Source organism: Musa acuminata, chromosome BXJ3-10 (assembly GCF_036884655.1).
Source record: "Musa acuminata AAA Group cultivar baxijiao chromosome BXJ3-10, Cavendish_Baxijiao_AAA, whole genome shotgun sequence".
NCBI classification, from domain to species: domain Eukaryota; kingdom Viridiplantae; phylum Streptophyta; class Magnoliopsida; order Zingiberales; family Musaceae; genus Musa; species Musa acuminata.
Genome location: NC_088358.1, coordinates 24928992 through 24946410, shown reverse-complemented (window position 1 = coordinate 24946410; position 17419 = coordinate 24928992). Strand labels below are relative to the sequence as shown.

Below are 17419 nucleotides of genomic sequence, written 5' to 3'. Positions count from 1 at the left end.
TTAACAGTTAACAGCCTCTTTTTGTCGGGTGATCTGGAAGGGGCAATTTAGCAGACTTGACAAGTATCAAAAGAGCTGGTCAAATTACTCAAAATGTCACTTTCATGCACATCCAGTTTTAAGTAAGAAATATCAGATGACATAATGGGCACCCAGTGGTGTGAGAAATATATGACAAGAGTATCATCATCCTAGATATATCCAGAAAAAGGAGTAGATAGATAAAAAGTATAAAAGGTCTGAGGCAGCCGATATCTTTAAAGTTTTGGTAACCAGTGGAACCTTCAAATTTTGTTGTCTTGGTAACGATTCACCAAAGCATCCAACACTGAAATGCCAAATTTTGTCTGCTGTTGAGGGCCGTTGAGCAACTTTGGTCACTGTCAAGATAATTAATGTCAGCATCTATTGTTTAATTATGCTTGCAACTTAATTGATGAAATGGATATTCCTCTCCCATTTTGCCATAATAATATAAGAACGATTCAATTGGCTCTCTTGTGGACTTGAGAGACATTAGGGTGAACAGATAAAAAAAAAATGTACCTTGCTGGCTATGTTGCTGGAGAGCCAATCAAGTCCCTCGTACAAGCCCTCACCAGATGTAGCACAAGTGCTCTGGATATACCTGAGAATTATAAGTGCACAAAGGCTAGTCAGAACTATGACATCGTTAAATATTTTAATCAATCATCAGTTAGATCAACAACAAAAAGAAAGGGTGGCATAAATGGAGTGACCGGGAAATCCAATTCAACACAAACAAATTTAACAAGATAGTATATAAGAGAGGTTTGGGAAAGGATATCAAAACTTCTCTTAACAATCACCAACCATGATAGTTGAAACACTACCTCCAAATAAAAATGGGCAACATAGCACGACTGATGTGTAGAGACACAATCAGAACTGAAAATCACAACCAGACCATAGCAGTTTTCCAGACTTCCATCAATAGAGATAAAATAGATGCTCCGCACACACATGCATGGACACATATGTACAGCAAATGATGCCAAAGATACTATAAGAAATCGAGATGGAGCTCGTCCAATCAGCAAAGATGACAGGCTGAGGATTGGCAGTCAAAAGTATGCAAGATAAAGCAAGTTTTAGAAAATAAAATGAAATGCATTATTCCCATTGTATTTCGCCAAATGTAAAGCTTTGTGTGAATTGCCCCTCTCCCATACTACCTTATCCAAGAGTTGGGCTGAACCATGTGTCACTCTGAACTTGCAAGGCCAAACATGAAGATATGGCAAACAAAAAAAAAAGGACTTGTGTTCATGACATTCAGAAACAAACAAGACATGTTCTCCAGCTTCAGAAAGCATGGGATTTGAATGGATCAATACTTTTGGCATGATCTAAAAGTTGGAAAGTGAACTAAATAATCTAAGAGAAGAAAAATCATATTAACTTGGAGCTTGACAAGTTCATTGGATTAAGTACACAAGAAGAAAGACGGATGCATGCCGGATCTAGATCCATGAGAAAGAAGACAAATGGTCAAACTGGGGAGCAACAAATGGCCAAGTGAAGCCACTAAGTAGCTTGCGCTAATCTGTCTGGAAGACAAACTGCACTTTAGCTGGGATCAATTAAAACTAGCACAAATCTGATTTCAAACATGGGGATCAAAGAATGCCAAGCTTGAGGATCCTAAACTAAGCAAGCCAAGCTCAACCAACTAGTCATTGAATTTCTTGGCTCTTTTGTGGCGTAAACAATGAAAAGAGAGCTGATAAAAGTAACATCTTAGAAGAGAAAATCAACAGACGTTTCAGATATCAAAGAAAATAATCACTCTTTTAGATAGTTAAGACCATGTAAAAAACGTTTGAATGATAACACATGGTTATAATCAGTAACTGTTTTATTCCCACAGAGACCTGCATCAGCAACTGCTACTATTGATTAGGGCCAATTTTAAGGAGATCACCAATCTACATTCCATGACGAGCTTAGATCAGCTTATCTAGCTCACAATCAGCCACTTTCATTAGTTACAACATCTCAACAGCAATAGTTTTCTCTTTCCATTTTTATATTTAGTAATTTTATATTTAATAAATTCTCCCATTTATATTTTGCCTATCAAGGTTCTCTGAAAAGTTATTCCGAACCCACTTTTTAAAATGTTGGAAAGGATGAATCGGTGCAAATCAAGGGTCCTTTACAAAAAATGTACAAAAATAACATTAGGCTATACAATGTCAAGTTAATCGATGTAACCATCAAATATATACATGATCTACTCATTTTCCTTCCAGAACATCCAATTATACTTCTAATTATGCATAAGCTTAAATGATCATGCAAAGAATCTCTTATTGTATTTATAACCTGCTTAAGAAAAAGGTTACGACGCCACAAAATAGTTCTTAAAAAATCTGAGTATTTACTTGACTATAGCAGATGACCAGTAAAGAAGTATTAGTTTCTCAATCAAATATCTTACCAGTGTCGCTGGCGCAAGGAATGCAGACCAAGCTTATCAGTGATTTCAGCAGCATTCATTGCATTCGGAAGGTCTTGTTTGTTCGCAAACACAAGCAAGACAGCATCCCTTAACTCATCCTACCAATGCCAGAATACATAGGAAAACAGATGAAACAGTTAATCATAGTAAATAAACAACGGTTTCAAATGTCATCCGAATATAGAAAAGTTGATACCAAAAACCTTCAAATCAGGCTTGTAATCATCACAAACAGTTACATCAGTATAATGATTATAATGACATGAATTTTACTTCAATTTCACATCCCATTGCAGCACCAACATCACATGTCGGTACTTCATTATTCCATTGGATTTTAATGTGAAAAATACAATTAAAAGTCAAGTTCAAGTGTATTATTATGAAACACAACAAGGCATATGTGAACTTTCAGTTCTGTTTTATGTTCAGCAGTAATCCTGAGCAAAGTATTTTAATGAGAAGAGGCATGATTCAATGAATTGTTCAGAAGACATATCTACTGAATTATTTAATCTGATGAACTTCAGCCTCATACAACTTACACCCAAAAAAAGGATCAACTCTAGCTTTTCTTTTATTTATGTGATGCATACATATATTTTTCTGATCAAGTCTCAAAACACAAGATATTCCATAAGCATATGCATGTAATATATTTTTTGTGGCACATCACCAATTTGGATGGCTGTACTGTAGGGTCACAATTATTTCACCCATTTGATAATTATTTAAGCTATGTTTTGTGGAAGTGTATGTAAAAAAATCATGTGCAAGAACATAATTTTTACTAAAATTTTGATACGACAAGTGTTACTTCTGAAAGAGGTTACCTCATTCAGCATCCTGTGGAGTTCATCCCTTGCCTCAACAATACGATCTCGGTCATTGCTGTCGACAACAAAAATAAGGCCTTGCGTGTTCTGGAAGTAATGCCTCCATAGTGGTCTGATCTGTTCTTGCAGACAACAAGATCACCAGAACAAAGGTATTTAGAAATAGCGAAACAAGTTAATTAGTTATTAGCAGACTAACATACTGATGTAATGAAGCCATATCTGCACATAAAGCATCTGATATGCAATGCAACTTTTTAAGATGTGTTCTTAGAGTGCCCAAATGTTCAATCAGCTATACAAAGTCGAACAATAATTTTACTGTGGGCAACTTGGAAAATTAAAAGGTTCACTAGCATAACCACAGCATTACCTTATCCTGACCACCAACATCCCATACGGTGAAGCTAATGTTTTTGTACTCGACAGTCTCCACATTGAATCCTGCATTAGAACACACCATAACAATTTAGAGAATTATCATAAGAATTGTAATCCTATAAGGACATACTGGCAACTGCTTTGAAAGACCAACAACCCTTCGAAGTAAATTCACAATTTTTTTACAAAAATCATGTTTCAACCGCCAACTGGACAAGAGTCATGCATAGTGCCAAATTATCCTAACCGCCCATGTACAAGTTAAAAGCACAATTGAAATGAATATAATCATCACCATGGGAAACCTCATAAAATTGATCATCAATTTTTAGAAAATCTCCATGAGTATTGGAGGAAAAGATGCAAAGAAAGCATGTCAAGTTTAAACAAGAAAAAAATGAAATTAAAGTACTAAACTTATTTAATTTTCCAGTATGGAAAAACATGACCAAAAAGCTCCAGAAGATAGAATTGTTAACACTATCACTGTATTGAATGTATGCTCTAAACTATATCCAATGAGTGCCCCCTACAACATTTGTCAACCATAAGCAGTGAGACAAAAGTAATAAATAAAAAGAAGGTTCATTGTAAACCATCACTTTCGTGGTAGCAGTTAAAGAGACAACCAAGTTGCTAGTGTCCAAGTTGGAGATAAATCATGCATAGGAATCATGCTCCAAGTTGCTAGTGTCCTATATCATCTTCCTTGAGAACATTTTCCACACGAAGAAGCTCATCTCGATAGGTGCAATAGACAGCACTATCATGAAATCTGTGTCGAAACTGTTCCACTCAAATTCTTGCACTCATTAGCAATATGATTGCATAGAAAGTTATAACTATGTTCTAGAGCAAATAGAAACATAATTATCATTACTAAAGAACAAAACAATTAATGTTCATGACCACCTATTACAAAACAGGTCCACATCAAGTTAATCAAATAGTTAAGGTAAAGCACGATCACCAATTCACCACCGAAACGTGAAACAAAAAGCACAGCTCTCCGACAAATCCAGCAGCCATCACAAAGAATATCAAAAAGAATCATCGGATTCCAGAACACAATATTAAGGAGAACAGCCAATTTGGGAAGGCGACCAATACTCACCGATGGTGGGAATGGTGGTGACGATCTCTCCGAGCTTGAGCTTGTAAAGGATGGTGGTCTTACCGGCAGCATCAAGCCCGACCATCAGAATCCTCATCTCCTTCTTCGCAAACAAGCGGCTAAAAAGCTTCCCAAACGTGAGCCCCATCGTTCCCTACGCTATCAGATGCCAAACATAAAGATCGATCACGTACCCCAAAAAAAAAAAAAAAGATCCACAGAAGAAACCACGGATCTGAGCAGGAATAAGCATGGCGTTGGATTTGTACTAATTAACCAACAAAATAAGAGATCCAGACATTAAGTGAGCACAAAATTCCAAGATCTAACATACAGGTTTCCGGTCCGAAATCCCCAAAGAGAGAAATCTATCGACAGACCTAAAATCCACAGCAGAAACTGAAGGAGACTCCCAATTCGAGAGGACGCTAATCGATCGCCGATGCGATCTTCTAGATCCGAGGAGGGATCGGGATTACCTGTAGATCTTGACGGGGCGGTAGGCGGAGGGGGCCGAAAGATTGAAAGGAGCGAGACAGGTCGCCTCTTCGCCTTCTCTTCCGCGTGAGAACAGAAAAAAAGGCGAGAGGGTCGTAATAAATAGGGAAAGGAGAAGCATTCTCGTCAACACACTGAAACCCACTTCTCTACTCACGACTTAGGCAACGACTGGCGATGTGGCAGGGGGCGGTGCGTTCATTGGACGCCACATCCTTCCGTCGTATTGTAAGTCGGGTCATGGCATTCTTTCTTAATACGTCACAGAACACGTTACACCAAACCGGCATTTTCGGGGTTGAAATTAAATTAAATGAAATAATTTGCATTTTTTGTCTGAGCGAATTGCTGGAAAAAGTTTTTATTTTTTGAAATATTTTTAGTTAACTCCCAACATCTAAAAATTTCGATCTTCTTTTTATAATAATATTATCTCTATCAACCATCACGTACACCTAATATTGTCGAATTTGCTCATGTATATCTCACCTTCATTGTTCTTGCTCATAATACGAAAAATCTTTGATTTAGTCATCATAATTTTCCTCCCCTTTATCTTGTCGGACTTATACTTGTCTTCATAATCATAGCTCCCTTTATCGTTAGTTACTTGTGTAGTAAGCAAAAACGACAAGAGCGAGATACGCAAGGACAAATCCAAGAGAACTAACGAACTCTACAAAGATATGGATGAAAATAAAATAATCTTTTCACGTAAGAATGGATATTGTATGAGAATTTATAAAAGTTGAAACGAGAATATTTTTAAATTATTTTTTTTAATTCATCCTTTTTAGATTACCATGTCAATTATATTTATCTAATAATTTTAGGTCAAACTAGATGATCAATTGAAAAAGATAATAAACAATAAGAAACAAACCTATGTAATATTTACCGATACTAATAAGGTCTTATGCAATGGATTGTATCATTTTGTCAAAATAAATGCACCACCTATCACCATGAACACAAAAACCAGTACAATATTCACTTGATGGTTGAAGCTGATCAACTCTCCCTTTGGTCACCAATGCACTCTACTCATTGCAAGTTGCACATTACCTGAACAGCTTTCATTTTGTCCATGCAAACATGAGCAGGATCATAGGATGTGCTTGTATGTGTTGCTGGCACAAATGAAATCATCCTGGCAAGGTCAGACAACTCTCAACCAAGGGAAGAAGAAGAAGAAGAAGAAGGGTCTATAGCAGTATCAAGACGCCAGTCTGTGCAAGCAAGTTGCTAAAAAGGTAGCACAAGATTCAGGTTATGGAGCTCATTTTGTACAGATGCAGAAACAACAAGTGGTGTATACTCTGCGATCAAACAATGGATGTTACTGTAAGGAAGGAGTTTTGTCAAACAGCTGGAGTGCATCAACCAACCAGTCGAAGAAAAATTTGGGTCCCGTGAACCGATTTGATCGGTTGTGATTCCTTATCACGGGGATGACCTGATCTCCGGATCCGACCGTCCAGATTCTATCAATCTTGTTGTTTCCGCAGCCAACATTTTGTGTTATTATTGTGGGAGCAGGGAATATCCACCAATATATTCGCCTTCCTCTCCCACCAATCCGCTTAAAACCCTACCCACCTCTCCCTATCTTTTAGTATCTCAAAGCTCTCAGACCGTCTCCTGCTCACTTCTGATCCGTGAAATTTCTTTACATTTATTGTCTTTTCCCTTCTCACGGAACCGTAGGCGAGATCGACTGCACGAGGAAAAAGGTAAGATTTTTACTATGCTGTTCATCGGTTCTTATTTTGGTTCGTAAACCCTAGACAAAAGTTTCTATGTAACCTCCGTTGGGTACTCCCTTCTCGTTCTCGTTCTCCTTTTTCCTGTAATTTTGCGTTGGGTTTTTGTCTTGTGTTTTTTCTTTTCACCTCGTTATCTGAGCTAAATCGGTAAAGGTTGATGATATTTTCGGAGCTTTTCGGACGGAGTGGCGAGGTTCGGTGTTTTGTTGTTATTATGAGAACCTTCCATTGGATTGTTGCATAAAAGGTTGTAATATTTTGAGTGATTATGTTGCTCTGCAAAGACTTACCAGTTCTGGATGGTCGGATGGACAATGGTTTCTCAACATTCATGGCGGTGAAGAGGCTGCATAGATGAAGATTATATCTTCATGAGCAGCGTGGCTTGTGTGTCTTTGATATCAACCTCCGAAATTGCTTCTCTCTGGAGGAGGACTTGGAGTTTGTTTGCTCACCGCATGTCCTACCTATATCAGCATATCCTTATTGTTATGGTGCATAAGGGTGACAGCGGTTCTGGAACCAAAACTGTCAGATTTAGACTAAAGTAACTAAGATTCAAACCTAGGTCAATAGGCTTTAAATCTAAGGTATTAACCACTATATGGTAGATCCTATTTGTGTTTTTTTTTCTTTCTTTCATATTTAGCCAGTTTGGAGTTGGAACCGATGGTTCCAATTTCTATGAACTAGAACCGAACCTTTCCCCGGTTCCAAATCGGCCAAACCATTGACCTCGTTTGGTTCCAGTTCAATTACGGTTTGAACCAAACCGTGGTCACCCCTAATGTGTAGATGGAAAAAGAACCAGTTAGCTCTATGCTTGTAGTTAATTGCATAATCAAGCTTAATATGGGTGGCCCAATTATATTTTTGAGTAAAAACAACTAACAGTTTGGTGAAATAAGTGTTTGCATGCAATACGGTTAATATGGCAGTAAATTATAATTAATTCATGAGTTCATTTAAGCAATCTTTTAAGTTTCAACAAGAACCTTGAGGGGTATAAAAGAGGTTTAATATGTATTAATTTGTATACAACAACAACAACAACAAATCCCTATAGTCACAACTATCCCAACTATTTGGGGTAGAGTACGTGGATCTTTTGTGTTGCCGTTAATAGTATGCATTAATCTATATGATTGTAAGATATAAATGTTTCTTGAGTTCATCCAAGCAACTTTTCGCTCCAACAAGGATCTTGAGGAGTACCAAAGAGGCAATCTACATTGATTTATTTTGATGTGGTACTATTTCTACGTAAAGGTTGTTTTTTTTTTGTAAAAATGCAACGGAACTGAGAATCCTGTCATGTATAAGTGATCAAATACATTATGATGATCACTTAAATGCTAACTATATTATGAGAACAAGTATTTTTAGTTTTACCATATGACCATATGTTTGAGCCCATCAACCTTGGTATATGTATCCAAAAAGTAACATTGTTCTATTTTTTATAGAAACAATACAGTAACACTAATATGAGATACTGTGGGGACATGTGTGATCAGCTTGATCATACATAATATAGCATAGAGAAGATATACAGATAGGAACAGCTAGATCCTGTTTGATGTGAAGAAGACCTCCCAACTTGTTTTTTGCCCCCCATCTGTTTTGATAGGCTTCAGTGGGCTCTGCTTAGTAATATTTTCACTTCTATGATTTTCATTGCCACCAGGCGGTTTGTGATGTATCGATGGCATGAATTGCATAGGCCTTTGTTTGCGTACAGGCTTTTGTTCATGATGTCTCATGGAACTGTTTCTTCATAAGTTCACTCAATGTTCGTTTCTATAACATGTCTCATCGTATTATTCAATTTGACAAAGGTGCTGCACACATATATACCTGTCTTACTTGTTTCTCATGTTATAGTTCTCCATTATTTTATTAGTTATTACCAAATGGCAGAGTGTTGCTTTAACTGCTTATTGCTATTTTATGACCTTGCTTCACAAGTTAAGGCATCATGGCATAAATATATACATCAAATGAAGCTGTTTGTCAGAGAGCAATTGAAACTTACATGTGCTGGATGATAGTTAACCGTACTTGTGCTGGGACCAACTTGTATTTGCAGGTTTTCTGGTTACAAAATCTTCTCCATACTAGGAAGAAAGCAGTGGCATTCCCATGGCACATTCTATCTTACCATGTTGCAGCATAAATTCCTGTCTCACAACCAAAACCTATCTTAAAAATAATAATACATGTTCGGCCATCTTCTACAATTCTGTTCCATTACAAACCTGCAAATATCCAGGGACAGTCCTTCGGTCATGTAAGCTGAGACCACGGAGACAGTCAATTATTTATGCTACTGCTACCCCTATGAGCCAAGAAATTGAGAAAAGTACATTGACTGGGTCACCCCAAAGTTCTAGTGAATCATCCGCCAAATCCAAGAAGGTAATGATTATTGGTGGTGATGGCTATTGTGGTTGGGCAACCGCTCTTCACCTCTCCAACAAAGGTTATGAGGTGGCTATAGTTGATAACCTTGTCCGTCGCCTATTTGATCACCAGCTTGGGATTGACTCCCTTACCCCAATATCTTCCATCCAGAATCGTGTTCGGCGTTGGAAATCTGTCACTGGAAAATCAATCCAGCTCTTTATTGGTGACATATGTGACTTTGAATTCCTCTCCGAAGCCTTTAAATCTTTTGAACCTGATTCTGTAGTCCATTTTGGTGAGCAACGATCTGCACCTTATTCCATGATAGATCGGTCAAGAGCTGTGTATACACAGCATAACAATGTGATTGGTACACTCAATGTCCTCTTTGCTATTAAGGAATTTAGCCAGGAGTGTCACCTAGTGAAGCTTGGGACAATGGGAGAGTATGGAACTCCAAATATCGATATTGAGGAAGGTTACATAACCATAACACACAATGGAAGAACAGATACATTGCCTTATCCGAAGCAAGCAAGCTCCTTTTACCACCTGAGTAAGGTGCATGATTCACATAATATTGCTTTTACATGCAAGGCTTGGGGGATCAGGGCTACAGATTTAAACCAGGGTGTTGTTTATGGAGTTAGGACAGATGAAACTGACATGCATGAAGAGCTTTGCAACAGGTTTGACTATGACGGTGTGTTTGGGACAGCACTGAATAGGTTTTGTGTGCAGGCAGCAGTTGGACACCCACTTACTGTATATGGCAAGGGTGGTCAGGTAAGATAAACATATTTCCATCATTTCTGTTATGATTGTTATCATACAAGTGAATGTTTACCAACTCTTGAAGTGGATATTTTGTTTCTATGTTTGTTTCTCTGATTATTACCATTAAATATTGCATATAAAGGTATCAGCTGGTCTTTTTTTGCAGCCTCAAATGCAATACTTCATGGAGAAAATTGATAGCTCATAGATGACAAATAATAGGTGTTAGCAAGTAGTCCAAACTTGTATTTATCAGACTAACATCACACACGGCCATTGGATTAACTTTACATTTTCTGGTGCTCTCTGTGGTCCCAAATCATTACTCATTTAGCTTTTCTTTCACTTTTCAGACACGGGGATATCTAGATATCAGGGACACAGTGCAGTGTGTTGAGTTGGCTGTCGCTAATCCAGCCAAGCCAGGTGAATTCCGGGTGTTTAACCAGTTCACGGAGCAATTTTCTGTTAATGACCTTGCCAGGTTGGTCACGACCGCCGGGAAGAAGCTAGGACTGGATGTGCAGACCATATCCGTGCCAAACCCGCGTGTGGAAGCAGAAGAGCACTACTACAATGCCAAACACACCAAACTCATTGAATTGGGTCTCCGACCACATCTGCTCTCCGAATCGCTCTTGGATTCGCTGCTTAATTTCGCCATCAAGTTCAAGGACCAGGTCGATCCAGCACAGATAATGCCCACCGTTTCGTGGAAGAAAATTGGTGTGAAAACTCAGACTGTTTCGGTGTAGATGGTGGGTTTGCTTGAATAAGAACCTAATGTCAACATCTGAAAGTTGACATTATTCTTTGTAAATATCATCCTTGCTAGCGAGGCAACTTAAATTGAGTACATGAATATTGTGTTGAGATAACAAACACTATATGCCCGAAAAGAATGATGTAGCATATCCGATTCTCTATCTATTTTGAGGTGCTTAAGAGTAGCATATTCAATGTTTGGATTCCATTCTCATTTTATGTTCAGTAATGATTGCTCAGAGGATTTCTTTTTTCTTTTCATAGTTATCATTTCATGTGCCTCATCTCTGTATATATTTGATTTCCTGCAAAGTGCATTCAATGGGAAAGAAATAATAACCCAGAGATCATCGCCATGATGTTGCAGGTGATTCTTTCTTCGTTTAGGAGCAACAGAGGCTGCCGCACAAAGCGTTCATATGCAACAAGACAAACACGGATCGGTCTCTGCACTCGGTGCAACAGAGGAAACAGGTGCGGCGGCATCCCATACCACTGCAGCAGCAGTGCTCGTGCAGTAATTACCCAGAGAATTAGTCTCAGTCGACTTCAAGCCTCTTCAGCACGAGCGAACTCGCAAACTCGACGACAACTTCCGCGTGGTCGGATGATAATAATGGGTTGAAGGGACCATACCATCAGCTAAGTTTTCTGCCTTCGTTTCTCATGAAGAAGACAGCAATGAGAGATATGTAATCTTTCGCAGAGTAAGGAATGACACAAAGTTGCGTGTTTATTACACACACCCTACCCCATCTCTCTACATTGAATAGCAGTATCGGACAAACAGGAATGGAAGTGCCATCAATGCTACATCAAACAATGTCCGGGCACCAACCGAAACGAGGGCCCTCCTCTGCAGCAGCATTGCTTGCATCTTCTACACTGGTAACATGGCCTATGGTACTCGTCTGCTACCCCAAAATGATAAGCAATTTAAGCTGCTACTGTGGTCTGCATCTTATCCTGATGCACTCGTTCTCGTCTTCCCCAGATGTGGATGGAGATGGAGAGCTGGGAGAGCGCCATCCATCCATGTATGGATGCAGAATTGATCATATGTATGGGCTGCTCTGTCCAGTTTTTATCGACTGCAGATGTTGCTCTGAGACTTTATTAGCTCACTGATATAATGAATCAGTTGTTGGTGTGCAGCCGTTGTTTTCGTACGTGCGTGCGTCGGTCCTCATCGATTCACCTGCGCAACCAAGGAGCAACCCATGGCCTGAAAGATGAGGAGAGGATTGAGTCATTACTGTAAATTGCTCCAGAAATGAAGGTAACATAAGATCAGAGCATTTATTCTCTACGTAAAAATAGCTGATGATTAAGTCAGTAAAATTATAGGACATACACAACCATGGATTTGAGTTTGCAGATTAAAGATCTGAAAAAAGAACATAGTAGCAGCATGATTAACAAGCCACAACATGATTTAAATCCTTGTAGACTACTGAACAAAAGAAATGAACTTGTTTGATACTGATCATGTCATCTTTGGAAGAAAATAAGCATCAACAGAGTAAGAGATCTCATTATGGGGCTTCACAAGTATTTGCTGTTTGGTAGTTGACTTCATGACTACTTCAGTAACTTCTCATCTACCAGGAAGATTAATTCCCATCTATTGGGTCATCCCAAACTGACCAGTTTCGGTTTACAATTTAAGTACACAGAATTAAGTTCTATGTCCAGAGGATCTTGTCTTGTCAGTCTGCATCAAACATATGTTTCCTTGACCTACCCAAACATATATATACATATACATATACATATATATTTATACATATGATCCAATATAAATTTGATCCAGGTTAGTAAATCTTCATCTGCTAGTTAAACTAATCAAGTTTATGAACTTAATCACTTTAATCAGATCAACTACACAAATAGGAAATCAGTAATTACAGAAGAAATAGAAAGGGTGTGGCCTACTCCCCACAATTTCAAAGAAATAGGAAGGGTGTGCCCATCTACCTCCACTGCAGGCAGATAAGAGTGACACATAAGCTCAGATGTAAAGAAAGGATCATCTTTGTTTGTTTTTTCTCTTTACTTTCTCAATCACATCCTTTTCATGACTAACAAATTATCAGTGTCTACTACTGCATGTGACATGACATGCATTAGCCAATAAATGCCTCGATAAATAGAGTTAAGCAATATCTTTATTATGCACATCAGAGTAGTAGCAGTCATCTCTACTATTGTAATGTTCCTAGATTATCCTCAAATAGTGTTAGCAACTGACTCCAAATAGAAGATTGAAATGCGTATGTGAGTGCATTCATAATGAAACTGTACTACATGAATGTTAGTGTGTAGACTCTACATATTTTCATATTCTACACCATCTTCGTAATGTCCACAGTTAAGGAGGCTTGTTTAGCTCGAGATGTTCAACAAATGCTAAATAAGTAATTAGATTATGTACTGGTTAATGCATAAACTATGGTTATAGTCCTAGTCTTTTGTCAAGGAACACACACTAAGTCACATTATTGGAATCAAGCCATGCATTGCTGTCTAAACTCTTAAGATTGTTTAAATTGTCAAACCATGTGAAAAACACAGGAAACAATAAGTTATCCACAAAATTCCAGCTGTGGTGAAGAATGAGGTTGGAAGATGTGTGGAATGAACCTAAAACCCATAATTTCAGAAAAGGATATGTTGAATGCTTACCAAGCTCTCAAGTGGATTGTCAAGAAGTTTTGAGTGTCATTCATCCCCTTTAAGAGCTTTTACTTCTCTAAGAAAAAACATGTCTCAAGTGGGAGCTAAATATGATTAATCCATGTAGAACAAGGTCTGCGAAGCAACTGCCATAAGCAAAATATTTCCAACTTAAGTTTTCCTGATTAGCTATAAAGATTGAGATGTCTTCAGAGCAAAAATGAAGAGAGAATTCAAAGCACAGTAATAAAAATAAAAAAGATCGCAACTCAAGCAAATGAAGCAGATGCTCTAACAAAAGTGGAAGTACTTCAGGGAAGTTGAAACTGTTGCACTTCGGAAGTGGCTAAGAAATTGCTTCACAATAACATATGACATCCCAAGATGAAGCAGAAAAATACTACGTAAAACTATCATAACTAGCATAAAAGTGTTCTTTTCATAACTACATGTGCATGAACCAAGAGCAGTACGATATAGTTTCGGTTGAGTAGTGGCTCATCCTATCTCCAAATATAGTACATGCACATAATAGATTTATTTTCTGAGGTATCACATAACAAGCCAAAACTACAACAAACGCATTGTTGAGATGAGAATTTTCACAACTGATGCTCCATTTTACACACCATAAAAGAAAATAAATAAAGCCATACACTCTTACTGTACAGAAATGCAAGGAGAGATGAAAATTTTGATAGCTACTGCATATACACCGAGACCTCATTCCTGTAGTAATGACACTCCGCAACTGGTTCCATGTAAACAAACAAAATGAACCATTGCAGGCCATAAGAAGAGAACTAAGCCAAAGAGGCTGAGTTGATCTAGAAACCATTCATCTCTAAGAGGTAAGTTCGCCGCTTCACTAACGCCTTGACTGCAGCCCGAAATGGTCCATCGAATGCCCCACAAATAAATGCTTCAGCTTCCTTCCTGCTACTATTGCCACAGCTAGTGCCCTCTCCTGCAGGCTTGATAGCCACTAGTGTAACTCCCTGCATTCCCATTCCCTCCGCTAGCTCCAAGTATGGAGCATATCTCAGCTTCATGTTTGATGCCGGCACCTGCGTCCTATTTGATGACAGTGAGGCTGCTAATGGCTTCTCCCTGAACTCTTTCAGCTGCTCTGCTCCCATGATCAATGTCCCCTGACCATCGGCATCTGTCAAGACCAAGCTTCTCAATGTTGGGTGATCATTAATTATCTGACGAAGAAGATAGTGCCTTGTGGATGCAGCGATCAAAGAGCTGATAGTCCAAACAACTCGCAACTTTAGCCCTCCATTCGTATAGAATGACTCTGGTATGCTCCCATTGTCTTCCGCTGACCCATCTAGATTGGCCGAAGCAGGTCTACGTTCCATCCTGGTTCCACCCAAAATCACGCAGTTCTGAAGTGTGCTTCCAAACTCCGCTGTCCACTTTAAGAAGACCCCATCCTCCGTTCCAACATCACCGGCAGGGAGCTCGATCCTCAGGTTGCGGACATGGGTAAAATTCTTGAGGACTCGAGCAGGGGAGTGACGGGAGAGTTGGGGCAAAAGAGGCTTATTTCCATCGTTAATGTTCTGAAGGTTCTGGAAGGGCCTGAGAAAGGCAAATAGCAATAGCCTCAGGAGATGGGCGAAGAGGTTTCTCGGCTTAGGGGAAGACAGGCTCAAGGCGTCGTCAGATTCGCCGTCGACGGACACGAAACGGTCGAGCTTAACAAACACATCGTGAACCAGGGGGACGAGGGCATTGAAGCGCTTTGACACGGTCGAGGAGCGGCCCAGGGACTGGATATCGGCGAGCTTGTTGAAGATGACGAGGACCAGCGAGTCGGGAATTCGGTCGAAATGGTCCCGGTAGAGGGAGGGATCCGACTGCATGTTCTCTCGCCCCTGACACTCACGAGCAAGATCTACTTGTGGATGTCCTTCTGTTCAACTAAGATACCAAGCTTTCAATGAAGACGAAAGCAAGGTGGGCTTTTTTTACCCTACCAGGACAAAGGAAAGAATAACACTACCAAGAAGCCAAAAGGCCCCAAGCTCACCGTTTCGATGATCTGCAGAACAACAAAGACGAACAAGATCCCATCAATTTCAGCCGCAAAAGAAGAACTTTGTCACAAAAATCAACATGATGAAACGAAGCCTTTCTCAGGTTTAGTGGCATATATAAGATTTCAATTTTGGATGCTGAAAAATCGAGTTTTGGATAAAAAGCATAGCTCTTATAAAACAACTAATCATCACATCTCAGGAAATTAGATCACCAGCTATTTTCTTTACAGGAAAGATCAAATCCCTTTAAACCGAACGGACCAACATTAGACATCTGCTCGAAGATTTACCAAACCAGTTCGGCACTTCACCGCTGGCTCAAAATCCAAGAAGAACTGACGAACGAAACATAGCCACGCTTCCCAGGAATTACCTCAAAATCGCCCAAAACTGCAACCTCCGAAGCTTCACCAAAATCCAATCTTCGGCCGGAAAACCACTTCCGCGAAGATCCAAAACCACTCGAACGAAACCAAATCTCCAACTGATCTCGGAGACTAGCCGAAGGAAAAGGATGCGAATCCAGCGATCAATTTCGGGACCCGGGACGTGATTCCGCCGAATGAAGTCAGTAGGGTTCGCGGAGGAGACGCTCGCAATTTATGGCTCCCTCCCTCACCGCACGGAGACGCGATTTCTAGTTACGCCCGTTCCTCCTCGGTGCCATTATTAAAGGGGAGAGTTAACGGCGCCGTCGAGTGGGCCTAACGGGAGACCGGAGAAACGATACGGCGTACTAGAGTCACGAGGTATCGTACGAACCCATCATTGCACCCATCTACAACTGTCACTTCGGTTCCGGCATGAGGCATTTATAGAGGGTAACAAAGTGGGTGCTTCCGATTAGTCTTCGATTCTTAAAAGCTTGGAGCAGTACAAGTGATGGCGGCAGATTAGGTTAATGTGATGGGCTTTGATGAAAATAGTAAGATTGCTTTGATCCACTAATATTGGCTTAAACTCATTATCATTCTTCATGAATTTAAATCCAAAATATATATTATAAACGTAATAATTAGGTAAAAATTTCCTTTTTTGGTAAATATCTGAAAAGAAATGCATGTCCCATTGATAAGAAAATGTGAAGGTCTGTAGCTCATGTCCACCAATATTTAGTGCCTTAATTCCACATCAAAAACTACTTGATGGTTGCAGATGAGAAAGGTTAGACCATCACATCTTTCGAGTTGTTGTGTGGCTGCTCAGAATCCAATCCTAGGAGGAGTCAGGGAATGAATTCTACCATTACTGCACCCAAATTGAAGGACAGCCATTGTCATGCAGCAAAGCAGATGCAGTCCTCGTGACCAGCCCAGGCAGCATCACTGCAGCTCTCTCCAACACCTTCTGGCTGGAGCAACTCAAACTGAAAGAAATAGAGTCATCGAGTTGCAGAGCAATCTCATCACTGCACCACACACGCATGGACCACCGAGAGGAGTGGACGCAGCGGCGGAGGAACCAGGACTGTTCCTGAAGTGGTGGTCACTGTCCTCTTTTCTGGGCTCGCACTTGGGAAAAGGAAGAAGGGAAGCTTGAGTTGGTTGTGAGAAACAAGGCAAGGCTCATCCTGATGCTGTAAAGCGAAATCATCTCGGTGGAAAGAGACTGTTGAGACTTCCCATCTCACGTTCTTACTATGGTGTCCCTTCTCATTTGTCCCC

General features: G+C 39.6%; 3 protein-coding genes across 4 annotated transcripts; 1 reads left to right on the top strand and 2 right to left on the bottom strand.

The window, feature by feature from the left end:
- Window positions 1-64: 64 nt before the first annotated feature.
- On the bottom strand, window positions 65-5416 carry LOC104000602 (ADP-ribosylation factor 1-like). 2 transcript variants are annotated; one of them, XM_009422684.3, is made up of 7 exons: window positions 5296-5416; window positions 4817-4975; window positions 3695-3765; window positions 3319-3438; window positions 2465-2583; window positions 547-628; window positions 65-380 (listed from the first exon to the last, which is right to left on the bottom strand). In XM_009422684.3, exons 2-7 carry the CDS (start codon window positions 4962-4964, stop codon window positions 378-380), a joined length of 543 nt encoding a protein of 180 aa, XP_009420959.1. In that variant the 5' UTR covers window positions 4965-4975; window positions 5296-5416; the 3' UTR covers window positions 65-377. The 2 variants fall into 2 exon arrangements, with proteins under 2 accessions (XP_009420959.1, XP_009420958.1); XM_009422683.3 differs by having other exon boundaries at window positions 4817-4970; window positions 5296-5404.
- A 1463-nt stretch (window positions 5417-6879) lies between these two features.
- Window positions 6880-11236, top strand: LOC104000603 (UDP-sulfoquinovose synthase, chloroplastic). The gene is made up of 3 exons (XM_009422685.2): window positions 6880-7047; window positions 9170-10272; window positions 10617-11236. Exons 2-3 carry the CDS (start codon window positions 9223-9225, stop codon window positions 11016-11018), a joined length of 1452 nt encoding a protein of 483 aa, XP_009420960.2. The 5' UTR covers window positions 6880-7047; window positions 9170-9222; the 3' UTR covers window positions 11019-11236.
- Window positions 11237-14210: 2974 nt separating this feature from the next.
- LOC104000605 (F-box protein At4g18380) lies at window positions 14211-16393 on the bottom strand. The gene is made up of 2 exons (XM_009422686.3): window positions 16129-16393; window positions 14211-15757 (listed from the first exon to the last, which is right to left on the bottom strand). Exon 2 carries the CDS (start codon window positions 15576-15578, stop codon window positions 14532-14534), a length of 1047 nt encoding a protein of 348 aa, XP_009420961.2. The 5' UTR covers window positions 15579-15757; window positions 16129-16393; the 3' UTR covers window positions 14211-14531.
- Window positions 16394-17419: the final 1026 nt, after the last annotated feature.